We start from the raw sequence: 27,433 nt of genomic DNA, 5'->3' as shown, positions 1-27,433 counted from the left end.
CAAGATGAAGCATGCAGGCCAGAGCAACACTTTAAATGTTGGATGATAAAAGGGTTGTCATATTGTTTGCTTGGCCCGAGGAAAGAAGCATATTTTTAAAATACATGTGGAAAGAGTAATGATCTGTACAGTACCAAGTCACAAGCTTAATTGGTTCTGTAATGTAGCTCTTAACTAAAACACTTGCTCCTCAAATCAACATCTCCCATTGAAATGAATTAAAATCAGTTTAGTTGGTGTTTGCCCTCCACCCAAAACAGCACAATTTTAACATGTGACATGCTTTTTAAAAAGAAAATCAAACTTTTAGATAAGAAATATTGTATACAACAGTACAAAAATAGAATGTAGTACTAAAAAGACTACAATATTTTTATGAAACAATGTAATAACAATGTACAGTTTTTACCTTGGAGAGTGGACTTCTATGGTGAATCTCCTTCCAGCTGCTTCTTCGCCAAACACACCATCAGCAGATTCTCCATATTTTCATGGAAAAATATCCGCTGTTTAGATATTTTTTTAACATTCTTGGCTGGCGTTAGACTCATTCAGCTTCAGTATGGTGCAGACCAACAATGATACGCTCAAATTGCTTAGCCACGTTGGCAAAATGCTCGGTCATGTTTTGTATGATTTCTTTTTTGAAGTCAGTGATCATCCACTTCTTTTTCTCAGCACTGTCCTTCACACTCGCTTTCAGCCTTTCAACTGTTGGGAAATAAAGTTATGTCGATGTCTAGCTGTAAGCTAATGCTAGCGAGTACGACTATATGTTTTGGGCGGATTTTAAGGGGTTCACTGTGACATTTGCTACATCAACTCATGACAGGGATGCTTGTAACTCAAAATTTTGCTTGCAACTTAAAGCATATCAATTAGCCGAGAGACAGCTCTCTTCTCAAAACATTTTTAATTTGGGGCACTTTTAAGTTGAAGTACCACCGCAATGTTTGTGTTTTCCCTGCTAAGGAGAAGTCGAGTGAAAAGACAAAACAGGACCTTTTGAGGGATAATGAGAGCGTCTCAAAGGCGTTGAAGGATTCCAAAGAGCTGCTTGAGCAGACGAGACAGGTAACTTCAAGAAGATCAAAGTTCTCTTAGGGTGCAGCAGAAAATGAAGATTTTTTTGTCCACAAATGTCAGGCAGAGAAGGAGCTGAAAGGACAGCTGGTGTCGCTGCAGCAGCAGCACTCAAAGACTCTGGAGGTGCTGCGGGAAAAGGAGCAAAAGGTGGAGAAGCTGCTGGGTCAACTAAAAACGGCAAGAGGAAGCTTTGAGGAAGAGATGAAGAAGCTGATGGGGCAAGTGGATGAGCTGCAGGAAGTCAATGCTAAGAAGGTGAGTTAATGGCACAAACTGTACTGCATGAGCTGTATTCCACAGGAGGAGGATGTTAATCATGGGTGTCATTTACTCTCAGGTGGAGGGAGAACACCAGCTCAAGGAGGTGGTGTCAAAGGTCAGCAAACAGCTGACGTCTGAGAAAAACCGGACAGAAGAACTGCAGAAGGCCTTGGAAAAAAGTAAAGAAGGCCTCAATAAGCTCCAGTCTGACTTCTACGGCAAAGACTCTGAAGTGTCAGCACTACGCCAAGACCTCAAAGTAGGTTTTACACATTATTGCGTTACAGGCTTTCTCACAGTACTGCAATCTATTTGTGGCTGTACTATGATGACTGACATGTGGACCGCCAAATGATTGCATGGCCGGCAACTAAAAAGCCAACGAATAATGAAACATTTTAGGGAGATAACAAGGAAAGATTTTTTAAAGATTAACTTTTGGTGTAGGTAGCGGAAGACAGGCTACATTTGAACCAGGAGGAGCTGGCGGCTAACCAGACCCATCAGACAGTCCTAGAGACTCAGATCCAGGAGCTGAAGAAGAGCCACAGTTCTCTGGAGCAGGACGTTGGCAGTCGAGACAAAAAACTTCAGCAGCAGGAAAAGGCTTTGAAAGATCTCCAGAAGCAACAGGTGAGACGAATAGAGGACATTGTCGTCTTATTTGCATAATTGGTAATGACGCATGTGCATATCATTTATTAAAAACGCTTAAAAAAAAAAAGGTCCACACTCCACAAATATCCACTTGCCCACACTTCGGACACCCCTTGTTTACAGTGTGTATTTTCCTGGAAAGGCCAAGTGTTACCAAAGAATGCCAGAGTTTCTCAAGGCTTGGTTTTTTTAGCACCATTGTTAGTCAAAGTCTCGGCTTTGCCGTCGTTCTGCATGCTTCCACACCTCGCCTTTCACGGCGATGGTAATGCACAGGCTTGTGGAGGTGCCCTGCATGTCTGGATTCCTGATCCCACTGCTAATTCTTTGACTTTCCTGGCTGCTTGTATTTTAAGATTATATTTGATTCAGCAGGCCTCTGTATTGAAAAATCTGAATCAATTTACAATTGTAACATTATTGTACAGAAGCTCTTATATAGTGGTTCTTAACCTGGGTTCGATCGAACCCTAGGGCTTAGGGGTTCGGCGGAGGTCAAGACACACCCAACTCATCGTGTAAATAAAAAGTTCTTCCTATCGGGCGTATTACGAATACGGCAACAGCAGAAGTCACACTGATTTGCAGGTGTGTAATTTGTTGTGAGTTTATGCACTGTGTTGGTTTTGTTCTTTGAACAAGGTGATGTTCATGCACGGTTCATTTTGTGCACCAGTAATAAAACATGGTAACACTTTAGTATGGGGAACATATCCACCATTAATTAGTTGCTTATAAACATGCAAATTAGTAACATATTGGCTCTTAACTACGGTAGTCATTATTAAGTACTTATTAATGCTTTAAACGGCATGGCCTTATTATAACCCTAACCCTCTAACCCTGGCCCTAACCCTCTAACCCTAACCCTAACCAAATAACTCTAAATTAAGTCTTTGTTACTTAGAATATGTTCCCCATACTAAAGTGTTACCAAAAACATGTAACTTTGTCTTGAATTTAAATTTTTTTTTTTTTTTCCACTAAAGAAGGGTTCGGTGAATGCGCATATGAAACTGGTGGAGTTCGGTACCTCCAACAAGGTTAAGAACTACTGCTCTAATAGAACAAGGAACACAAACTGTATGTTTAGCTGTGATTAGCATAATGTAAAATCAGATCAGATTAAACACACTTTTGAGTTTTGATTAATCATGATTAATAGCAGTAAATTACTTCAATACATAATTTAAATTAACTTAAAAAAAGACCACAATATTTTGACACAAATGTAATTTTATAGTCAGAATATCATCCAGGAACATTTTCTAAATTTTTATCATTTGTCATTTATTTGTTTAAAACTAGCTAACAGTTTTATCTAGAGTTCAGTCTGGTTGTATTTTGAAGTGAAATTTGACAACATCCTCACTCATCTTTGCACTGACGTGTGCATTGACCTGATCACTCGCCGTATAACGACTTGTGCCACCTTTCAGGTAACCATCCGCGGTTAAGGTAAAGAAGCATGCACGGTCAAAATTCATTTTGTCATTAATCATCATTTATACATGATTAATACAATATTTTGGGAGGATTAATCACATGTATTGACACATTAACTTTGACAATATTGACTTGCAATGCAGTGAGATAAATGCTGGTAAAAGTAGCTTTTTTTGATGCGTCATTTACCTACACTTCTCTTTTGTAAAGTAAATCTGTACAGCAAATAGGGGCATCTACATTAACTATATGATTTGCCTGAGTAGCTGGACAGGACAAAAAAAAAAAAAAAAAACAGTTTGTTTTGAACAGTGAAATAATAGCGGTGATATATATTTAAACAGTGTGCATTTTCAAAAGATAAATTATGATACTTTTAAAGAGGGTAGGTTGTGGTTTCATTTACAACCTGGGAACGTCTCCAGGATCAAACATCTTGCAGACAGACAGAAAAAAACAGTCAGAAAAGTTACATTAAAAGATATCTCATACATAATATCTAGAGCAGTGCTTCTCAAACATTTTTCACCAAGCACCACCTCAGAAAAAACTTGGCTCTCCAAGTACCACCATAATGACACCACTTTTTATCTGTTCTTTTTTTTTTTTTTTACCGAAGAGACGCATGACACATTTTTTTCTCAAGACTTAAAAAATACATACCTCAAGAACTTTTTATCATGTAGGATATATGTTAGTAATATATATTCTATGTGAAAAAAAAAATTAAATGACACCAAAAAGCATCAATTGAATTTTAATCAGCCCCATAGTCTTCCGGCAGCTTTGAAATGATAAAAGAATGTTGCTGAACAGAAGTGTTAAATATTTTTTATTTCTGACAGTCCAAATATGTTAAAACATACAAGGTTTGCATGTTTTAGTACAGGGTTCCACAAACTTTTTTCCACCAGGGACCGGTTTAATGTATGCATTATTTTCACTGACTGGCTTTCTACGTGTGGCAGATAAAAACAGCAAAAAAAATGAGCAGGAAAAACGTGCCTTTGGCTACAATCTGGTACATTAACATTTTACATGTCCATTAATGTTCATTGTACCATGTACTATAACAAAGGAGTTGTAATATACATCTATTAACAAGCTTATTGGTGTGTTTAGTGGGACAGGCCAAAGTTAAGTCGGAGAAAATGCGGTAGTTTATAAATTCATTATTGTTTCTGTGCGGCCCCGGACCGGTGGTTGGGGACCACTGTTTTAGTACACACAAACCTTTAGTAAATCAGACCCTTATTGTACGTGCCATAGGAACATAACTTGTTTGTAAACGGAGGACTTCCTGCATAGATTTTTAGAGAATGATGGGCTAAAATGACAAAGCAAGCACCCTATGGTAGATATTTTTATTTTTTTGCCATCACACATTGCTGCCGTTTTTTGTTTATTTTCATTATATTTGGATATATTTGTTTGGTTTGTATGCTATCCATTAAGTAAGACTACGTATTATGTTGAAGGGGGCAGGAAAATATAAGATTTTCTTCATCCTGTTCCTTCTCAGGCATTGATGTGTAAATGTCTGTTTAGTTGCTGAGGTTTAACTGTCCATCGATCAAAGATGCACATCAATGAAGGATATAAATAAAAAATGAAATGAAACTTTCATAATTCATAATATTAGCTTGTGATGCTAGTGATTAGTTTTAGGATTTTATTCTTTAGATCAGCAGTAAATTGAGGAAAGTATTTTTTACATTTATTTTTGCACTGCTCTGAGAAACATCAAAGACCAGATAGAACGTGCTTTATGACTTTTTAAAAACCATGTTTCATTCCTGTTTCTGTGCTGATGTAGGCTCAAGTTAAGGAAGACCTGGACAAGGAGAGGAACAAAATGGAGGAGCTGCTGAAAGCCAAAAGTAATCTGGAGAAGAACAGCAGCAGACTGACATCAGAGATGAAATCACTGACAGAGAAGAAGGACAAGGTAGGAATATGGAAGGTCTAAGTCTCGACTGTCAGTTGTGAACGATTGTACAAATCTTTCATATTGTGCTTTAGGAGCTGCGTGAGTTGCAGGAAGCCAAGCAGTTGTTGATCCAGCAGAAACTGGAGCTGCAGGGCCAGGTGGAGGCTGCACAAAGTGACCTCCGACAGGAACAGGAAGCGCACCGGGCCGCCAGGGACAGCAGGAGCCAGAGAGAAGAGCAGCTCCTTGCCAAAACCAAGGAGCTCCAGGATCAACTGGTAGGCGGAGTCATTCAATGTCAGCGGCGGTTGGAGTGACCTCCGCCTCCTTTCTGCAGGCGGCTGAAAAGCAAGCCAGGGGAGAGCAGGTGAAGCGCGGAGAGGAAGTGGAGGCTAAGCTTGGCGTCCAGCTGACGGCGCTGAATGAAAACGTGGCCACGCTGAAGAGAGAGTGGCAAGGCAGCCAGCGACGAGTCTCCGAGCTCGACAAGCAGACGGACGAGCTCAGGGGAGAGATCGCCGTGCTGGAGGCCACCGTACAACACAACCAGGATGAGAGACGTGCGCTTTTGGAACGGTGAGTTTGTCTTCCTCTTGCACATTGATAGTGCAACCTCCATTTAAGAACCCCTCATTGTACAAACTGTTAGATTTACCAACCACAGGCCGAATAAAAATATGCTTTGGCGTACGAACCTGGGGCCTCATGTACAAAGACTTGTGTGGTGTTCCTACTAAAATCCAGAAAATGACGTACGCAAGTAAGGATACAGACGTGTGAAAGTGTCCGCACGCACTAATCCAAGCGCATTTCTTTGTTACATCGCAATTTACTTGAAATTTGCCGCAGACACCTGCTTGGCACGCCCAGACCCCGCCCCCTTACACATATGCAAAACATATTGAAAATGTGTTGAGCTGGGCACAGTCTGACCAATCACAAGTCAGTAGGAGGAGCTTCTTTCTCATGTTTGGAGCAAACAAGCGATTGTCAGTCTGACTTTGCCAAGTCTCTGAGAACTGAACACGAGCGGGGGAAAAAAAATGGTCGTGTCAGGAAGAGGGTGAAGAAGAAGATAGATGTGTGAGGCCAAAACTGAAAATCGTGCTGCACCCTGTTTGAAAAGGTAGTCACTACACTATGTCAAACTTTAGAAGAGGTGAGTGACTGATCACCCAAATGTCAAATCATTGTTGTAACACAATGTGTTTGTACAGTTGCTCACATGAGTCAGGTTACAGTTTCATGTGGAAAGCCCCGCCCCCAGAGCCGTGCCCCCTCACCGTCCATGAGGGATGTATTTGTTTGAAATCTTTTAAAAGTTAACATGTCAGCATATCACAAAGGATATGAAAGACTTGTTGACTCTTGTTTGATTACTCATTATGGTATTAAAATACAAAATATTGCGGGAGCAGCCGTAAAAGTGACATCCTCCTCGGTCTCCGCTGCTGCTGTGCACCTGACTTGGCCAAGGAGTCACAGGACCACTAATGACAGCAATGGGTGGCAAAATGATTGCCAGGATGAAATTAATAAATACCCTCACAAATATAAAAAAAATAATAACAAGCATTAAATGCATTGGCAAATTTTTTTATTTGTGTCCTTGCTTCAAACCTTTTTGCTTTTTTGTTTTTACTAAATGTTGCAGAGCCCGAATGGCACAAGTATTTGTTGTTATGTCTCTGATGGGCACATCAATCTGTCTGTGTGTTGCTGAAGGATCCACATCCTGTGCAAATGTGCGTAGGCCATCTATGAAGTTGCTGTGATCCACCGCACGTCATCAGTCTTGATACATCTCACCTTCGCCGTGAAAAAGGGCGTACGGCGGGTTTTTGTGCGTACGCAAGCTTGTTACATGACGGCCCTGATCTGTGTGTACCAACATTTAATGCACTTATTTTGTGGCCGGCAGCACATCCACTATGGGCAGGTTGATGGATCTACGGTGCTCATCCAGTCAGCAGTTAGCTACTGTGTGTGCCGTTTAAATGTTTTAGCCTTCTTACAACATTTTATAGTTTTGCTAGCCTAATATGAGTCTAAAGAAATCATTGGACAATTCTCAGGAAGTATCCACGGCGTTGTCCACGCTCATTATTGGAACCCATTATTCATGTTTACATTGTTTCTTAGGTAGAAATTTGTTTCAACAAACAAACTTTTCTATTTACGAACCCTGTTCAAAGCACCAATTAACTTGGTAAATTGAGGTTGCACTCCTTAGTCAACGTGGACATAAATTGTGTAAACAATATTGTGTGCGTTTGCAATAAAGGTGTGTGACGGGCGAAGGCGAGATGGAGAAGCTGCAGGCCAAGGTGCTAGAAATGAGGCGGAAGCTTGACGACACGACGGCAGCAATGCAGGAGCTGGGCCGAGAGAACCAGTCTCTGCAGGTCAGCGACAGAACCTTGCACACACACACACTCTTTTATTTGTTACCTTCTTGAGACCTACGAAAAATGCCTACCTCTATAGGACCACCCTTTGTAGATATATAAAGATTTGTATTTACAACATTAGTAATATATACAAACTATGCAAATATAAAAAAGCTTGTTGTGAAAAATGAGTTGGAATTTCACAAGAAAAAGGTCACAATTTCACAAGAAAAACTTAGAATTTTAGCAGTATTATAATAAAAGTCATAATTTTACCGGTACTCAACGAAAGTCACAATTTTACAAGAAAAACGGTACCAAGTCAATATTGTGCAATATTATGATAAAAGTTGGAATTTTACTCAATAACCGTCACAATTTTACAAGAAAAGCTAAACATTTTTGCAATTTTATGAAAAAGTCACAATTTTGTAAGACAACTTTAAAATGTTGGCATTATTATAATCAGAATTTTATTCAAAAAATGTCACTATTTTACAAGAACAACAAAAAATGTCAATATTGGGATAAAAGGCAGAATTTTATATGACAAATGTCACCATTTTGCATTAAAAAGTGATAATTTTACATAAAGTAATAATTTTACAAGAAAATATTGCAGTATTACAGAAACAGAAAGAATATGAGAAATTGTTCCTAATTTTATAAGAAAAAAGCCGACACATTGTGAGAAAATGACTGCTTTTAATTAATTTATTCATCTTTTGAATTTTTTGTGTGTAATTGGTTTTTAACCTTCATTATTTACTTCAAGTTATTACAGTATGTCTATATACATATTTATATAATGTTTTTTATTAATTTTGGCCAAAGGGGGCGCAATTACATTTCTTACACACAGTTGAAATCAGAGGGGGAGCACTTCAAATGTTTACACACACTTGTTATTTCATATGTTGACCAGAGGGGGAGCACTTTTAAAACCGACACACAGTCAATTTGAAAAATCCCTCCTTTTTGGGACCACCCTAATTTTGATAGATTTCACCACCAAATGAGACATTCTCTATTAGATGCAATAGTTTTCCTTATTGGGACCCTGATTTCGGTCCTAACTTGTTCACCGGTCCTCTTATGGAAGTTACTTTTCCTTGTTGATGTCTCAAGAAGGGCAGAAATACAAGAACACACACACTGCTGGTGCATGTCTGCATATCTTAATGAGGTTGTTTGTTTATTTAGATTAAGCAGTCCCAGAGTCTGACCAGGAAGTGGACTGAAGATAACGAGGTGCAGAACTGCATGGCGTGCGGAAAAGGCTTCAGTGTCACAGTCAGGAGGGTAAGGACGACATTCTTTCTTCTATACCAGACCTGGGCAAATTAAGGCCTGGGGGCTACATGCGGCCCGTTGAGCTTTTCCATCTGGCCCGCCGGACATTCCCAAATAATTGTTTTTGATATTTAAGATGGAAAGTGTAGCTGCCATTATGATGTGCAGTCATGTTTTCTAATGGCCATAAGTCTTCAACTATACGAAGTCTTTCAATGGTTGGAATCGGCAGGATATACTAGTTAATATGGTCATCTAATTAGTTACTATGGTAATTTAATTAGTTACTATGGTCATATAATTAGTTACTATGGTCATTTAATTAGTTACTATGGTAAAGTATTTAGTTACTATGGTCATCTAATTAGTTATTATGGTCATTAATTAGTTACTATGGTCATGTAATTAGTTATTATGGTCATTAATTAGTTACTATGGTCATGTAATTAGTTTGTATGGTCATCTAATTAGTTACTATGGTAAAGTAATTAGTTACTATGCTCATCTAATTAGTTACCATGGTCATGTAATTAGTTTTTATGGTCATCTAATTAGTTACTATGCTAATCTAATTAGTTACTATGGTCATCTAAGTAGTTACTATGGTAAAGTAATTAGTTACTATGCTCATCTAATTAGTTACTGTGGTCATTTAATTTGTTACTATAGTAATCTAATTAGTTACACTGTTAATCTAGTTAGTTACTATGGTCATTTAATTAGTTACTATGGTAAAGTATTTAGTTACTATGGTCATCTAATTAGTTATTATGGTCATCAATTAGTTACTATGGTCATGTAATTAGTTTTTATGGTCATCTAATTAGTTACTATGGTAAAGTAATTAGTTACTATGCTCATGTAATTAGTTTTTATGGTCATCTAATTAGTTACTATGGTAAAGTAATTAGTTACTATGCTCATCTAATTAGTTACTATGGTCATGTAATTAGTTTTTATGGTCATCTAATTAGTTACTATGCTCATCTAATTAGTTACTATGGTCATCTAAGTAGTTACTATGGTAAAGTAATTAGTTACTGTGGTCATTTAATTTGTTACTATAGTAATCTAATTAGTTACACTGTTAATCTAGTTAGTTACTATGGTAAACTACTTAGTTACTATGGTAATGTAAGTCACAGCAGCTCAGAGGAGGCACCAAGCAGTGTGGGTGGGGAGTGTTTCCACAGTGAAATGTGGGTGTCAGGGACAGACGTGGAAGGAGATTTTTACAACATAGTTCTAAAACTTAGTGATATATCAGATTGTAGGTGGGTTTTTTTTACCCTTTATGTTCATATTTTGCTGTTTGTTGCATTTCTGAATTTCGCTTGATTGTAAAATGTGGATGGAGAGGGGGGGGGGGGTGACGATCATATGTTGTTAATATTCAGTGTTTTATCCTTCATAGTTAATATTGTAACATTCTTTATTTTCATGTACAATCTGGGTGCCTCATTCAGTAAAAAAAAAAAAAAATTCCATTCCGTTTTTTAAGGCGGTCTGTCATAACGTTTTTAGCATTCAATCAGACATTACTGTGAGGTTTTGTATTAGTGTTTATAAAAATAGATATACCGGCCCCCAGACACATTGTTTTTTCTCTAAATTTGGCCACCGTGTCAAAATAATTGCCCAGGCCTGTTCTATACTGTTTGGATCATGTTAGTTACACCTGTCCTGCACACATCATACAACTAACATCATGTAATAACTTCCAATAGAGACGTTGTGTCTTCCCTGTAAACTAACACAGTTTGTCCTCATGCAGCATCACTGCAGACACTGCGGAAACATTTTCTGCGCCGAGTGTTCGTCAAGAAACGCCCTGACGCCGTCCTGGAAGAAACCAGTTCGGGTGTGTGAGACGTGCTTTGAGGAGCTCCATGGTTGACTTGGCCCTTCTTGCCCTCCCTCCTCCCTCCCTCCCCCGTCTGAAAAGGCCGCCGCCTGTCTTTCTCCCATCAAACGTGCACTATAAGAGGACTAAAGTGTGTCCACTCCCACTCACATGTGACTTCCTGGTGTGGCCTGGAACGTTTGTGAACTTTCACAGAGAAGAACACAGGCGTGAGAAAGAAAATCACCAGAGTCACGTGGGAGCAGCTGGGATTCTGGTTTTGTGCCTTTGCTCATCCTGTGAACTGCCACAAGGTGGCGACAGAGAAAAGAAACACCTCCCTCGGCTTTAAGAGCTTTTCGTCTGCTGTTGTACTTTGTCAAAGTCTTGGCAAACACAGCTGCCCCGCAAATGTAAACACAACTAACTATTTAGTCACAAACAGTCACGTCTATTATTTTAGGACGACCGCATCTCACTACTGGAGAACTAACTGTTGAAATTAGAGAGAAATGTTAACACTTGTTTTCTTTCATTTACATAAAACATCTAACGCTGACGTCGTCAGATCACTTGCTGCATCTTGCTTTGGCCGGCAGACTGAATATACAAAATATTTGACAATTATTGTACATCGTGACCAAAGAATGTCTCAACAGGAAAGCAACATTTCATGTTTCAGTATTTTATCAGATGTTTTCCTTCAAATCCACATCTTTAATCCATGCACAGCATGTATGATCTTTTTCTTTTCTCTATTTCTGTGCATTCATTTTTTTCAAGAAGGTAGTGTTTTTTTAAACTGGTAATGCAGTCATTAAATGTGCCTGCATGTGGATTAATTTTCTGCTGCTTGGTAATTCTCATTCACTACTGCCGGATCGTGTGTGTGCGTGTTGTGCTTTATAGCAATAATTGGTTGTGTGCGTGTATATAGGTGTGTGTGTTTAATGTTGGCCTACCGTCTTGATGCACATTGTAAGACCACTTGCCATTCAGAATGTCAGTGCTGCCTTCAGGTGCAGTAATTATTTTCACTTGTCTGTCATGCAGCTTGTTTATATAATTTATGACTGCAGTCTAATATTGTTTTTAGTCACTACTTCCTTAGTGCTGTCGTTTAAGCACTGAAGCAGGCTGGAACAATAAAAAGAAAAACAATTACTAAAGAATGTCCATCTCAGCTTCACAAACCCTCTCGTATTATTTATGTCTACCTCAGATTGGCAGTAAAAGACCCATCCAGAGCCCACCTTCTCATGTACAGTAGGACCACTGAGGTTATAGATTCCAACAATATTAGACGCATAGAATAACATGGATGACATAATTACCTTGACATGTTTTAACAAGATAAAAGGATGTAACACGTTCACATTTTTTTTTACAGCATGACAAACCACATGTCACTGAATGTTCTTTTTGGTTTGTGTCCACTATTGAGCACGATAACTGGCATAAAGTAGTGTCATGCTGGCAGTGGTCCTATTCGGTGTGTGCCTTCATGCACTGTTATGTTATGTTATGTTATGTTACTACTGTACATGTCATCCATGCTCACTTGAATTGGTTCATTTTCTAATTCATCACTACAAACTAAATAAAACATTCAGTATGTTTACACGTTTTGTGCTGTGACTTTTTTGCAATATGCAAATATCACAGGAATTAATGCAACGGGTTAGTGCATGTGCCTCACAATACGAAGGTCCTGGGTTCGATCCCTAAACTCGGGGTCTTTCTGTGTGGAGTTTGCATGTTCTCCCCGTGACTGCGTGGGTTCCCTCCGGGTACTCCGGCTTCCTCCCACCTCCAAAGACATGCACCTGGGGATAGGTTGATTGGCAACACTAAATTGGCCCTAGTGCAGTGGTTCTTAACCTGGGTTCGATCGAACCCTAGGGGTTCGGTGAGTCGGCCTCAGGGGTTCGGCGGAGCCTCCGCCACGGAGGTAAAGACACATCTTACTTATCGTGTAAATAAAAACTTCTCCTTATCAGCGTATTATGGATACCCCCAAACAATGTTCCCTCTAATTTACCATCTGATTTGCAGGTTTTTTGATTGATTGATTTAAACTTTTACTAGCAGATTGCAAAGGAAGAGAATACATGATATGAAACAGTACAGTTTACACAGTACAGTACATATTCCGTACAATTGACCACTAAATGGCAACGCCTGAATACGTTTTTCAACTTGTCCCATTTTAATCAATTCATGGTAATGTGTGTAAGGTGTGTAATTTGTTGTGAGTTCATGCACTGTGTTGGTTTTGTTCTTTGAACAAGGTGATGTTCATGCACGGTTCATTTTGTGCACCAGTAAAAAAACATAACGTTTTCTTGAATTTGAAAAAAAAACAAAACTTTTTTTTTTCACTAAAGAAGGGTTCGGTGAATGCGCGTATGAAACTGGTGGGGTTCGGTACCTCCAACAAGGTTAAGAACCACTGGCCTAGTGTGTGAATGTGAGTGTGAATGTTGTCTGTCTATCTGTGTTGGCCCTACGATGAGGTGGCGACTTGTCCAGGGTGTACCCCGCCTTCCGCCCGAATGCAGCTGGGATAGGCTCCAGCACCCCCGCGACCCCGAAAGGGACACGTGGTAGAAAATGGATAATGGGATCACATTTGCCCATTGAAGTGTTTGTGGTAACATTACTAAATGGTATTATCGGCCGATAAATGCTTTAAAATGTAATATCGGAAATTATCTGTATCGTTTTTTTTATTATCGATATCATTTTTTTAATTTTATGTTTATTAAATCAACATAAAAAACACAAGATACACTTACAATTAGTGCACCAACCCAAGAAACCTCCCTCCCCCATTCACACTCATTCACACAACAAAAGGGTTGTTTTTTTTTCTGCTAATAATATTCTGGTTCCTACATTATATATCAATATATAACAATACAGTCTGCAAGGGATACAGTCCGTAAGCACACATGATTGTGCGTGCTGCTGGTCCACTAATAGTACTAACCTTTAACAGTTAATTTTACTCATTTTCATTAATTACTAGTTTCTATGGAACTGTTTTTATATTGTTTTACTTTCTTTTTTATTCAAGAAAATGTTTTTAATTCATCTTATTTTATTATCTTTTAAAAAAAAGGACATTATCTTCACCATACCTGGTTGTCCAAATTAGGCATAATAATGTGTTAATTCCACGACTGTATATATCGGTATCGGTTGATATCGGTAATTAAGAGTTGGACAATATCGGCAAAAAGCCATTTTCGGACATCTCCAGTGCCGAGTGTGTGAATGTTGTCTGTGTTGGCCCTGCGATGAGGTGGCGACTTGTCCAGGGTGTACCCCGCCAGCTGGGATAGGCTCCAGCACCCAACCACAACACCGAGAGGGACAAGTGATAGAAAATGGATGGATGGATGGTTTTTCTGAGCTTTTAGTGGACGTTCTTTGTATTGCTATTTGTAGAGCAGAACTAAAGTCACGTGACTGTTATAAATATAGAAGCTATAGGCAGAATGTGTTGCCAGCATTATTACAGATCTTTAATATTGATGGATTGAAACTTTTATAGTGCACTAGAGGAGTAGCAGAGCCCTTCAATGACAACTAGGCGTGTAGTGTACGGGAAGCTAGTGGAGTGACGTCATTGGCGAGACCTGTGAGGACGGTTAAGTCGTGTAGGAGGACGCGTCAGATCTGTGAAGACTCCAACCACAGCGGGGCGCTGTTGGCTCGAAGCTGCTGAGAGTCCAGCTTCAGCAGGGTCGACACGGCGTCCTCGATCTTGGAAATCCACGCTCTCTGCAAAACACAGGCAAGTGTCATTGATAAGGATCAGGTTTATGCCCAAGTATTGGACTTTGAAGCAGGGCTGTCAAATTTAATTACACAAAATGAATGCAGATAAACCACGCAATTCATCTTGGAGCACACATTCTCCTTTACCTTCGTGTTACGTGGATGCTTACCTGAAAGGTGTGGGTTGTTACACGGACAATGCTTTTATTGATTGATTGATTGAAACTTTTATTAGTAAATTGCACAGTACAGTACATATTCCGTACAATTGACTACTAAATGGTAACACCATGAAATCAGGGGTGTCCAAAGTGCGGCCCGGGGGCCATTTGTGGCCCGCACCTAATTGTTTACCGGCCCGCCACACATTCTGGAAATGCTAATGCACAAATAAAAAAAAACATTAAAACAAGTGGAATGAGATGAAATCTAACTAGAAAAAGTTGAAATGTTGACACAAAGCTGCCATGCAGGCTGTTTTTTTTTCTCCTTTTGTCTATCTTTATTTTTCTTTTTTTGCCATTGCTCAAAAAAAAAAAAAAATCAATGTTATAATGAATTATTGACCTATTCAAGGCTCCAATTATTTCTAATATTTCGCTTTAAAATGTTTTATGTGGAAAATATTGCATATATGTTGTGTGGTTGCCATACAAAAACATCAACGCTTTATTTGACAAAAATAAATAAATAAATAATAGTTCAAACGTAAAATCGACCGATATATCTGAAGTTGATCTCGTAACTTAAGTGTTGAAACTTAAATAAAAAAAACTAATAAAAATGTATCACTTTGAGCGTGGCACCTTCTGGATCCCAAATATATTTAATGGGATTTTATTTATCTTTTCACTGTGATTACTCAAAAATAATAATGAATTAAAATCAATGGTGTACTTCACATCAAACATTGCTTTCTGAATGTTTTGGGCGTTGGGGGAAATACTGCATATTTCAGGTTTATTATAAAAAACTAAGTTGTGTTTGACAGAAAAGGCATACAACCTTTTTGTTTTTTTTTTACTTTATATCAACCTGAAGTTGATATACTGTAGAAATTTACTGTAAGCGTTAAATAAATTAAAAAAATAATAATTTGACTTGTTTTTAACATTTTAATGACTTAGACCCTTTATGGTCCCTGGGAGCCCTAAAGATAAAAAACAAAATCCATATATTTTGTTATGGTTTGAAAATGAAAAACATAAAAATGGCCCTCGCATGCTTTAATTTTTCCGTGTGCGGCCCTCAGTGGAAAAAGTTGGACACCCCTGATTTACGTGGACCCCAAATTAAACAAGTTGAAAAACTTATTCGGGTGTTATCATTTAGTGGTCAATTGTACGGAATATGTACTGCACTGTGCAATCTACTAATACAATTTTCAATCAATCAATCAAAACCCGAATAAGTTTTTCAACTTGTTTAAGTCGGGGTCCACGTTAATCAATTCATGCATTAATTGATTGATTGAAACTTTTATGAGTAGATTGCACAGTACAGTACATATTCCGTACAATAGACCACTAAATGGTAACACCCCAATAAGTTTTTCAACTTGTTTAAGTCGGGGTCCACGTAAATCAAATCATGGTAATGCATACACTACAGCAGTGGTTCTCAAATGGGGGTGCGCGTACGCCTGGGGGTACTTGAAGGTATGCCAAGGGGTACGTGAGATTTTTTTTTAAATGTCTGTCAAAAAGAACTGTGAAAATAAATGCAACAATGCAATATTCAGTGTTGACAGCTAGATTTTTTGTGGACATGTTCCATAAATATTGATGTTAAAGATTTATTTTTTTGTGAAGAAATGTTTAGAATTAAGTTCATGAATCCAGATGGATCTCTATTACAATCCCCAAAGAGGGCACTTTAAGTTGATGATCACTTCTGTGTAGAAATCTTTATTTATAATTGAATAACTTGTTTATTTTTCAACAAGTTTTTAGTTATTTTTATATCTTTTTTTCCAAATAGTTCAAGAAAGACCACAACAAATGAGCAATATTTTGCACTGTTATACAATTTAATAAGTCAGAAACTGATGACATAGTGCTTTATTTTACTTCGTCTCTTTTTTTTCAACCAATAATGCTTTGCTCTGATTAGGGGGTACTTGAATTAAAAAAATGTTCACAGGGGGTACATCACTGAAAAAAGGTTGAGAACCACTGCACTACAACAGTGGTTCTCAAACTTTTTTCAGGAAAAATACCACCTCAGAAAAAACTTGGCTCTCCAAGTAACACCATACTGACCAACATTAAACTCCAGTAGCGTAGTAGGCCTATGTATTCATTAAAAACATAGCAGAGGTTTTATTTAATAAGTATATTGTAGCGTCCCAGAAGAGTTGGTGCTGCATTGAATTCTAGGTGCAAATATTCTCCTGAAATGTGGTTGTCATTGTTGTTTAGTGTGATTTCACTATATGGCACATGTTTATGACAGTGTTGGCCACCCTTAGTGTGACATGTGTGGCTGTTGACTAAGTATGCGCCTTCATTCACTTGTATAGGAGTGTGTTCAACATGATCATTAAAATTGATCATACAGAGAATAAGCTTTTCTTAACATCTTCAATTTAAGACCATTATCAACCTGTCCAACGCTACAATAATTAACATTTATGGCCACTGTAACATTAAACAAAGTTTGAACAGTAACACTGTGTTTGAATATAGGAAAATGTGTGAATATGAGTGTGAATGTTGTCTGTCTATCTGTGTTGGTGACTTGTCCAGGGTGTTCCTTCCAAGTGCAGCTGTGATAGGCTCCAGGACCCCGAGAGGGACAAGTGGTAGTAAATGGATGGATGGAAAACACTGTATTTTAATCAAATTCTTTGGAGGACTTCTAGACGGAGCCCGCAGAGTTTGAAAATCACTGCACTGGTGCAAAGAAGAGTGAAGAGTTAGACTCCAAAATAAACCCCCAACTTAACTCAAGACAAAACTATATTGAACAAATAAATGACATGTATTTAAGTAAAACATTTCAAAAATGTTCCATAAGACATTCTGTCACTAAAAATTGCATTTGGGTCAGAATATTGGGGTCTGTTTTTAACTTAATTGAAATCATGCAAGTCATTTACTGTGATTACTCAACCATCACAAGTGTGATTAATCTAATTTAAAAGATTAATAACACTACTAATAAGTTAAAAGGGCCGTTGGCAAGTTGATCACGGCTACATGTTTTAAATAAAAAATGTAATAAGAACTCCACCACTTCCACTAGTGGTTTAGCACAACATATACTTTTTTAAATGTCTATTTGTCACAATTACTATGTATTATGTTTAATACAATTTGCTCATCAACACAAGGAATTACTTTGTTCAGGCTTTCTACTCACCCTGTCTCGTCCACACATACGTGCAGGGAGTGCATGTACGTACACTACAAGAGAAGCAACTAACAAGTTGCAGTCATGTTATGATAGAATATACATTCAATGACTGCTATTTTAAAAAGCCAAATCCAAATCCACTTTATTTATCTAGCACTATTAACAAACACATTGTGTCTACACATGTACTACACATTATAAAACAATAGAAACATATATAAATTAAAAGCATTTAAAATAATAATAGATAAATAGTACTGAATTTTCCGCACTATAAGGCGCACCTAAAAACCTCAAATTTTCTCAAAAGCTTATAATCCGGTGCGCCTTTTATATGGACCAATATTGAGCCACAACAGGTCTCGCAACTACGGGATGCATAAAGTAACCCCAGCCTCTACTGTAGCGTCTATTCTATGCGCCTTATAATGCGGTGCGCCTTATATATGAACAAAGTTTTAAAATAAGCCATTCATAGAAGGTACGCCTTATAATCCGGTGCGCCTTATAGTGCGGAAAATACGGTAAATAAAAACACTGTCATTATGTAAAAATAGGCCCCGGCTATGTATCGATTTTATCGATATATTTGAGTTTTTTGTTGAGGACAGGTTAACAAATAAAACAAATATTTTTTTCTCCTATTGCTACGGCATACTTTTTGCCCCTCGGGAGCATCCGTAGTTTGCGCTGTACTCCTAATTCCTTAGCGGCACTAGCAAAACATAGCTTAGGCTAACGCTAAGGAGTGTGAGACTTTTGTTACACAGAAAATAAAAGTGTTGTTAGTACTTTGGTTTTGCGGAAACAGGTGTGGAACAAGTGACTGCATGCTGCATCCATCCATCCATTTTCTACCGCTTGTCCCTTATAGGGTCGCGGGGGGTGCTGCAGCCTACCCCAGCTGCACACTGGGGGGAAGGCGGGGTACACCCTGGACAAGTCGCCACCTCATCGCAGGGCCAACACATATAGACAGACAACATTCACACTCACATTCACAAAGTTTGTTTAAAAAAGACAAACGTATTTCTGCATCTTAAACCGAAGCCTCCAGTCGAGTGTGGGAAATACAACTGTTTTTGAGTCGAACAATACTGCAACAACAAACAAACTACTGGCTAAAAATCAATTTACTGTTATGTTATGTTATGTTATTTTCATTTACTATGGTGTGGTGGAATCACTTACACCAGGTATGTATGATGATACCATGTATGATGCAGAGTAATCACTAAAGCAATCGCTCTGCACACCGCCAAGATGTGTGAATGAAAACGCCTCTCTTTATCCACTTACTAAAACTATAGTCCTCTCAATGTTTGACTTGATTATTTGTTTGTATGCAATGTATAACACTAAATGTTTATGTACAGAAGTACTTTATTCAAGACAAAAGTATTAAGACTTCATTGAGCTCAATGTTGGAGATTATTATTTATTTGCATGCAGTGTCCGATGCTACATTTTTGTTAAAAGAATTATTTTATTCAAGTCAAAAGTATTGTTTCCCAGTGGAAGCTCTTAATTTAATTCATTGAAAATTATTCAATTAAAAAGTACAAGAACAACATTATTCAAATTTAGAATTTTGCTAAGAGTAAGTTCTAGTGTATGCAGTGTCATTTCAATCTAGTAGTTTTTGATCAAATAAACAAAAAGCATGTTTTGAATGATCTTTGTCATTTGGATTCAATGGTTTCATCAAAATGTAGAGCAAGAAAATAGGAAAAGCAGAGATTTCATTTTTAGGCCATATCGCCCAGGCCTAGTAAAAACAAATCAATACAAATGATTCACATCAATAAATAAAAGAAACTGAAGAACACACGACTCATGCAGAGTTAAAAGCCCGAAAATAAGTGGATTTAAAGACAGGACTTAAAGGGGTCATATTATGATTTTTTTCTGCGTTTAAAACACTTCCTTGTAGTCTACATAACATGTCATGGTGTTTTTTTGGTCAAAATTGTACATAGCTTATGTTTTACAGACCAACTTCAAGCTGCTTTCTGACAGTCTCTTCAGCATGCGCCGTTTTGTGGACGGTCTTATTTACCTGACTACTTCAACAGCGTCTTCTCCCCGTCAGCCATGTTGTTGTTTTTAGCACTTCCATATTGAGTCTACTAACAGATATAAGTTAGAACTATACGCTACTTTGTATTAGAAATGACAACAGCAGAGGATGCATATGCATGTACGAGCCAGTCTGCCCCACAACAAGACGACAGAGAAAAAGAATGAGCTTAATAACTACACTGACAGGCGACAATGGAACACTCACGCCAAACTCTTTGGGTAAAACTTTACCACATACGGAGATATCCCCTGACATGTATTATTGTATTGTAATAACTTACCTTGGAAGCCTCTGAGCTAGCCTGTAGGATGAAAGCACCGATGCACTGCTGGTAGCGGTTCCGGTGCATTATTATGAAGGAATGAGGAAGCCCTGACGCTACACAAAAAGTACAAACAACAAATGCCGTCATTGATACCAAACAAGTACATCAAACATGTTATCTTATTACTTGATGCATTGAGCTGATCAATGTTCCTGAGCTGGAGACGGTCCAAAGAAACGGGCTGGTCAAGAACCGTGAAGGTGCATCCTTCCTTCAGCAGCTGATCCAGTTCCAGGTTCTGTGGCAGCCTCAGGGGATTCTGTTCTGGACCGATGGACCTCTGCACACAATGCAGAGAGGAAGCACGTGAGGGAGGCGGTGTGATGGAGTGGAAGATGGCTACGCACCTTCTTGTTCCTCTTTAGCTTGGTGATGAGCAGGAACTCATCGAAGAGGAACAGATAGACGTCGATGAGCTTTGAGTTCTCTGGGAGTGAAGCAGAGTAAGATGGCATAAGATTGTGTCGGCATGTCTGATTTGTGTCTGCTTGCAGAGTGCGGACCTGCGCGCACCAGTTTGCCGTCATGCAGCAGACTTCTGTGAGAAATCAGATTCTCAAGGGTGACATCCTTCAGCAGATGTTTGAGGTTCTGTGGAAAGTAAACAAGTACACTAATAACACTTATGGCTGAAATGTTATCTGATGTATCAGCACAAAACTAACATTAACAGGGTTAGTACAACTCTTCCAATATCTACTGTACTTTCATGCTTTTACAGTAGGCTGGATTGTGAGTATCTACTGTACAGTATTGTAGAGCTGAAATGATTAGGGACTATAGTGCATGTTGTTTTAGCAACACTGAAAAAGCCTTCTCCATCTCTGCTCCCACCCTCTGGAACACTCTTCCCAAACCCATTCGTGACTGCCCAGACCTTCCCACCTTCAAAAGCCTTCTCAAAACACACCTATTCAGATCTGCTTTTAACCAGTGATTAGTGTTCTGTGTCTTGTAATGTCCTGTCTTGTAATTGTCCTGTATTATTATGTATTTTACAATGTACTGCTTTTATATTTCCTGTATTTTATATTATTACTTTAAACTGTTTTATATTTGAATTTTTTTATCCTGTAAAGAGTCTTTGAGTGCTCTGAAAAGCGCTATACTAAATAAAATGTATTATTATTATTATTAAAATTACCATCTATCATTATTTTGAAGATTTTACTACTATATATCACATGTGAGCTACAGTACACATTTGTCTGTCATATATAGTTACCGTAAGCCATATTTGAGTCCTTCGGTACAGTCAAGGAACAAAATGCTAAACAAAAAAGTTCATAGTTTTTGTGTAAACTGCTTCAATCATTTTTGTAATGAAACAAAGAAAATACAAACTCAGCAGGAAAATCTTTGTTAAAAAGAAAAAAAAAAGTTATTAGTTATGTTATTATTTAAAGGCCTACTGAAATGAAATGTTCTTATTTAAACGGGGATAGCAGGTCCATTCTATGTGTCATACTTGATCATTTCGCGATGTTGCCATATTTTTGCTGAAAGGATTTAGTAGAGAACATCGACGATAAAGTCCGCAACTTTTGGTCGCTGATAAAAAAGCCTTGCCTGTACCGGAAGTAGCGTAACGTCACAGGTTGTGGAGCGCCTCACATCTGCACATTGTTTACAATCATGGCCACCAGCAGCGAGAGCGATTCGGACCGAGAAAGCGACGATTACCCCATTAATTTGATCGAGGATGAAAGATTTGTGGATGAGGAAAGTGAGAGTGAAGGATTAGAGGGCAGTTGAAGCGATTCAAATAGGGAAGATGCTGTGAGAGGCGGGTGGGACCTGATATTCAGCTGGGAATGACTAAAACAGTAAATAAACACAAGACATATACATACACTCTATTAGCCACAAAACAACCAGGCTTATATTTAATATGCCACAAATTAATCCGCATAACAAACACCTCCTCCCTCCCGTCCATATAACCCGCCAATACAACTCAAACACCCGCACAACACACTCAATCCCACAGGCCAAAGTACCGTTCACCTCCGTAAAGTTCATACAGCACATATTTCCCCAAAGTTACGTACGTGACATGCACGTACGGGCAAGCGATCAAATGTTTGGAAACCAAAGCTGCGTACTCACGGTAGTGCGTCTGCTATCCAACTCAAAGTCCTCCAGGTTGTGTTGCTGCAGCCAGCGCTAATACACCGATCCCACCTACAGCTTTCTTCTTTGCTGTCTTCATTGTTCATTAAACAAATTGCAAAAGATTCACCAACACAGATGTCCAGAATACTGTGGAATTTTGCGATGAAAACAGACGACTTAATAGCTGGCCACAATGGTGTCCCAATATGTCCGCACAATCCGTGACGTCACGCGCAAACGTCATCATACCGAAACGTTTTCAGCAGAATATTTCGCGGGAAATTTAAAATTGCACTTTACTAATCTAACCCGGCCGTATTGGCATGTGTTGCAATGTTAAGATTTCATCATTGATATATAAACTATCAGACTGCGTGGTCGGTAGTAGTGGGTTTCAGTAGGCCTTTAATAGAATTAACTAATAAATTAAAAGTGGCATGATGCAGACAACAGTGACAGTTTGCAGAGTGAGTTATTCATTGAAGTGCAGCATTAATTCGTAACACTGGCAACACACTGATATCATCTTATCCACTTATTTGTCGGTTCATGTATTTCAGTGGGAGGTTGAACTGTCCTTAGTCGTGGACGAGGCTTTTCAAGCTCTGGCTTTTCCTTAGCACTTCCGCTAGCCATGACTTCTACAGGTCAAAGTACACTTACACCTGTAATGGTTACCCCTTGTATGTACAGTAATTAGGGCTGCAACGAATAGTCGACATTGTCAGCAATTATATTTGTCGACCATAGTGGTGACGTCTTCACTCGTGTTTTTCCGGGCGGAAGCAGGTCCACATCGCCACTCGCAAAAACATTGCCAGTGACAACATGTAAAGTGTGGGAACATTTACTTTTATTCTTGTGAAAACCTTGCTCATTTTGCAAAGCGCACCTTTTTTTTATGGCAGTACATCTGAGATACGCGAGCATTTAAAGCAGAGGCATGATGAAACTTTGTCAACATCAATTCAAGTACTTTAAAAAGCCGTAAAAAAAAAAAGGCAAAATGACACACACACACACACACACACACACAGTGCGAGACAGGCAGGCACCAATGCGGAGGTATAATAAGATTAAACATACAATCTATAAAATAGCCAATATTTTAAGAATTAATCAAAGATACAATTCTATACATTGAGTTACTTGAGTGCTACAACTGCCAGGAGTTAATTAATAGTCAATATACCAGTGTGCAGCTTTTTAAACATCACAAAAGGCTTGTTTTCTTTTTAAGGAAGTTCGATTTTGTTTGTTGTCATTGCTCCTATTTTAAACTTTTTTTTTTAAATAACAATTTGCCTTTTCTTTCTTTGAAATTGACATTTTAATAGTCATATTAATTTTGGTTACAACTGAATCAGCAGCACAGTTACAGTAAAAATAAATATTTATGAATGAATTAGTCATCTTTGTTGTTAGTAAGCACATGCCTAAAATAACTTCAGCTGCATTTAGAAGTTGATGGAAAAATTAGAACCATTAAATAGGTGTACGCTTTATTATCCAACTAATCGTTAAGATAATCGTTGACCAATCGACTATCAAAATAATCGTTAGTTGCAGCCCTAACCGTAATGGTTACCCCTTGTATGTACCGTAATAGTTAGCATTGTATGTACCATAATGGTTACCCCTTGTATGTACCGTAATAGTTAGCATTGTATGTACCATAATGGTTACCCCTTGTATGTACTGCAATGGTTACTCTTGTATGTACTGTAATAATTTGCCTTGTGAGTACATAATGGTTACCCCTTGTATGTACTGCAATAGTTACCCTTGTATATACTGTAATAGTTACGTTTGTATGTACTGTAATAGTTACCCTTGTATATACTGTAATAGTGACTGCATTTGATTGGTGAAACGGAGTCAAACGTCACCAGTGACTGTATTTGATTGGTGAAACGGAGTCAAACGTCACCAGTGACTGTATTTGATTGGTGAAACGCAGGCATGCGACAGATCCTACTTTGAAGGTCTGTCTGACAAACCAAATCAAACAAAGCGTGCATTAACAGATCGATAAAAATCAGTAGCGAGCTGAATGTAGATAAATGGAGCGGAGTAAAAGTAGCGTTTCTTTTCTATAAATACACTCAAGTAAAAGTAAAGGTATGTTGCATTAAAACTACTCTTAGAAGTACAATTTATCCCAAAAGTTACTCAAGTAGATGTAACGGAGTAAATGTAGCGCGTTACTACCCACCTCTGCCTTTAAGTGCCAACGTGAAATAAATGCTTCTCATGTATCAAACCAATAAGGAAGCAAGTCGCAGAATTGAAAATGGAATTGGAATCGTAAAGATAACATCAATTTCTGAATCTCTATCTGTCTGACTTTTGAACATTCAGTTTTGTTGTTTTTTACTAACCTCTGGGATAATGGCTCGTTTGTCTCGCTCCCACACAGGAAGCCACACCAGAGCGTCTCTCAGCTGTTTGACTTTCTGATAGTTGTCTAACCACTTTACCTTTCCTTCCAGGTCACCTTGGAGACAAGACAACATTACTATTTAATTGTTAGTTCACTGTTGCTGTGATGTGGTGCAATGTCAATAACACATTAAACAAAGGAGAACATTTATATCAAGTCAAATAGTTGTCAGAGTACAACTTCTAAAATCAAACAGCAATGAAGTCATACAATTTAGAATTTGAACAGTTCTAAGTAAATATCCACTTTCAAAGTTGCACCACGTCACATGTTAGACATAAGTTCAAGCATTAAAAAAAACAACCGCCTTTAGCTTTTTCTTAAAAGGGAACAGCACTTTTTTTTAAATGTTGCCTATTCTGCACAATCCTTATGTAAGACAAGTACACGTCTTTTTAAAAATTCATTCTAACTCGTAAATAAACGCTAGCAAGTCAGCAAATAATTGAGCTAATGGGAGTCATGACGTCATTGCGTCTACAGCGCCCATAAAACCCACAAAAAACTTCCAAAAAAGTGCCAACAATACTCCATTTACATGTCGTGACCTGAATATTAACCAAGTATTAGTGATATTGTTATTATAGGCACTAACGTTAAGGACATACTTTTAGTGGCGCATTGATCTTAGAGAAGTAACTAGCGTCTGCATCTATATTGACATCATAAGCTGGTGAGCTGCCCTCTCGACTCTGAGCTGGTGAGTGTTCATTTTAGATTATATAAATCATGCCTCTCACCTGGATAGTAGGAGGATGTGGGGAATTTTGACAACCAATTTAGACCCAGAGATGGCGAGAAAGACACAAAACGCTCGTTTACACCCACATTTTTTTTAACCCTTCGCAGGGATTATGATTAATTCTTCAGGGAAGATATGAACATCCCATCAGTCGTCATCTCAGTGAGAGCAGATATTGCACAGTAAAGGCCTGATTTATTAAAGTTCTGTGTGTACTAAAGCACATGCAAACTTGATAAAACACGCAAAGCTGATATACTAAACATGTGCAAAGTGGATTGTGTCTGTTAAGTGAGCAGAAAAAGGCGTGCAATCCTTTTTGAGTCCTTGTCTTCATTAATATACAAAATAAATGCTGATTATCAAGATGCCCGCAATACTGGGAAGAGAAAATGCAAACAATTATTTAGCAGAGGCAACCTGTTTTACTATATTAAAAAGTGATTGCAGCACCTAATTTAGCTTTTATTTGGCACGTCTGAAAAGTATGTTCAAACTAACAGCTAAAGACACACAACTGTTGGTTAAGTGCCGCCACTGCAAAGATAGACAATGGACACACTAGAATCCTCCATCTTAAGTGTGTGTCAAGTTGACTTATTTGGACTGACATAAATAAGAAATTAGACATATCGTATATTCAGCAACCTCATTTCATACTGCATGCAGGGCGATTTAAGAGGCTGATTAAAACAAGTTCTATTGATGCGTTTGTGTACTTAGTGTTTTTTTTAATGGCGTTTGTTTTTCACATAGAATACAACTTCTTTAAGGATGCATTTTTTGGTGTCTTGAGCTCATAAGTGCAGTCTCTCTACCCTGCATGAAGCCACCTTACAGCGCTAAAAAAGGAAAAAAAGTGGTTTCAATGTTCAATGTAGATGCACTTGCCGAGTCCGACTTCTTCTAAAATGCCCATAAAAGTGGTACATGTCTCCTGCATGTTTGAAAACCTAGCAAAAGGTTTACCTTTTGCTAGGTTTTCACCAGTTATTCATTTTCTGATATGTTAGCTGTTCATGGAGCAGCATTTCGTTGAAGTTGTAGCCTAATAGATTAAATATGTATATTTACTTTTTATGTATACAGTATATTTATATATTATATATTTACTTTATAGAGTGAATTGACCATTTTCTGTTTCTGCCTATTGACAATATTGTTAGTTTAAAAATACAAGGCAATGCATATGTAAGCCTATATTGCTGTAGTAGGGCCTAGTGAATTTTTTAGTTTCCTATTTTATCCTACAGCAAGAACAGAAGGGATTTTGAAAATAAGATAAACGGGTCCAAAACGTCCAGATGAGCCAGGGTTTTTATGAGTCCGTTGCTGGTCCGCGGCGGGAGGTTAGGCTTTGATCATGGGTGCGGAGCAGATGCAGCGCGCCGCCACGGCGCACCTGCCGCGAAGGTTAGGTTTTGATCATGGGTGCGGAGCGGATGCAGCGCGCCGCCACGGCGGATCCGCGACCCGCCTCCGTGGCGGATACGTTCCTGAGAGCAAGTGGACGCCGATACGGGTCCGTTTCGTGGTTCCGTTCCGGAAAGCGCGATACCTTTGCGGGGGATCCGCCGCGGAGTGTTTTTGCTGTGTGGGTAGCTAAATGATCAAGTGTATCCACGGTGATGCCTTGTATGTTTTGTACACACAAGATACTAATTTAAATCAGGCGG

At 38.4% G+C, this 27,433-nt stretch overlaps 2 protein-coding genes across 6 annotated transcripts in view; one reads left to right on the top strand and one right to left on the bottom strand.

The window, feature by feature from the left end:
- Nucleotides 1-12,527, top strand: part of eea1 (early endosome antigen 1) — a 33,347-nt gene extending 20,820 nt beyond the window's left edge. For all 3 annotated transcript variants that reach the window (XM_062035685.1, XM_062035684.1, XM_062035686.1), the window contains 10 exons: nucleotides 973-1,074; nucleotides 1,147-1,341; nucleotides 1,424-1,610; nucleotides 1,799-1,980; nucleotides 5,267-5,398; nucleotides 5,473-5,658; nucleotides 5,718-5,956; nucleotides 7,665-7,785; nucleotides 8,974-9,072; nucleotides 10,838-12,527. In XM_062035685.1, the coding sequence (XP_061891669.1) occupies nucleotides 973-1,074; nucleotides 1,147-1,341; nucleotides 1,424-1,610; nucleotides 1,799-1,980; nucleotides 5,267-5,398; nucleotides 5,473-5,658; nucleotides 5,718-5,956; nucleotides 7,665-7,785; nucleotides 8,974-9,072; nucleotides 10,838-10,960 (1,566 nt within the window). In that variant the 3' untranslated portion in view covers nucleotides 10,961-12,527. The remainder of the gene's footprint in view (nucleotides 1-972; nucleotides 1,075-1,146; nucleotides 1,342-1,423; nucleotides 1,611-1,798; nucleotides 1,981-5,266; nucleotides 5,399-5,472; nucleotides 5,659-5,717; nucleotides 5,957-7,664; nucleotides 7,786-8,973; nucleotides 9,073-10,837) is intronic.
- plekhg7 (pleckstrin homology domain containing, family G (with RhoGef domain) member 7) overlaps nucleotides 11,465-27,433 on the bottom strand; it is a 46,607-nt gene continuing 30,638 nt past the window's right edge. For 2 of the 3 annotated variants that reach the window (XM_062035687.1, XM_062035688.1), the window contains exons 12-17: nucleotides 24,954-25,069; nucleotides 20,961-21,048; nucleotides 20,805-20,884; nucleotides 20,584-20,737; nucleotides 20,413-20,510; nucleotides 11,465-14,695 (exon numbers count right to left, since the gene is read on the bottom strand). In XM_062035687.1, coding sequence (XP_061891671.1) covers nucleotides 14,585-14,695; nucleotides 20,413-20,510; nucleotides 20,584-20,737; nucleotides 20,805-20,884; nucleotides 20,961-21,048; nucleotides 24,954-25,069 — 647 coding nt within the window. In that variant the 3' untranslated portion in view covers nucleotides 11,465-14,584. Of the gene's footprint in view, nucleotides 14,696-20,412; nucleotides 20,511-20,583; nucleotides 20,738-20,804; nucleotides 20,885-20,960; nucleotides 21,049-24,953; nucleotides 25,070-27,433 lie in introns of those variants that run through there. The other variant, XM_062035690.1, reaches the window with a different exon arrangement.

This window comes from Entelurus aequoreus, linkage group LG24 (genome assembly GCF_033978785.1).
Source record: "Entelurus aequoreus isolate RoL-2023_Sb linkage group LG24, RoL_Eaeq_v1.1, whole genome shotgun sequence".
Lineage (NCBI taxonomy): Eukaryota > Metazoa > Chordata > Actinopteri > Syngnathiformes > Syngnathidae > Entelurus > Entelurus aequoreus.
Note: the sequence above shows the minus strand (reverse complement) of the source record. Positions and strands in the feature narration are given on the sequence as shown.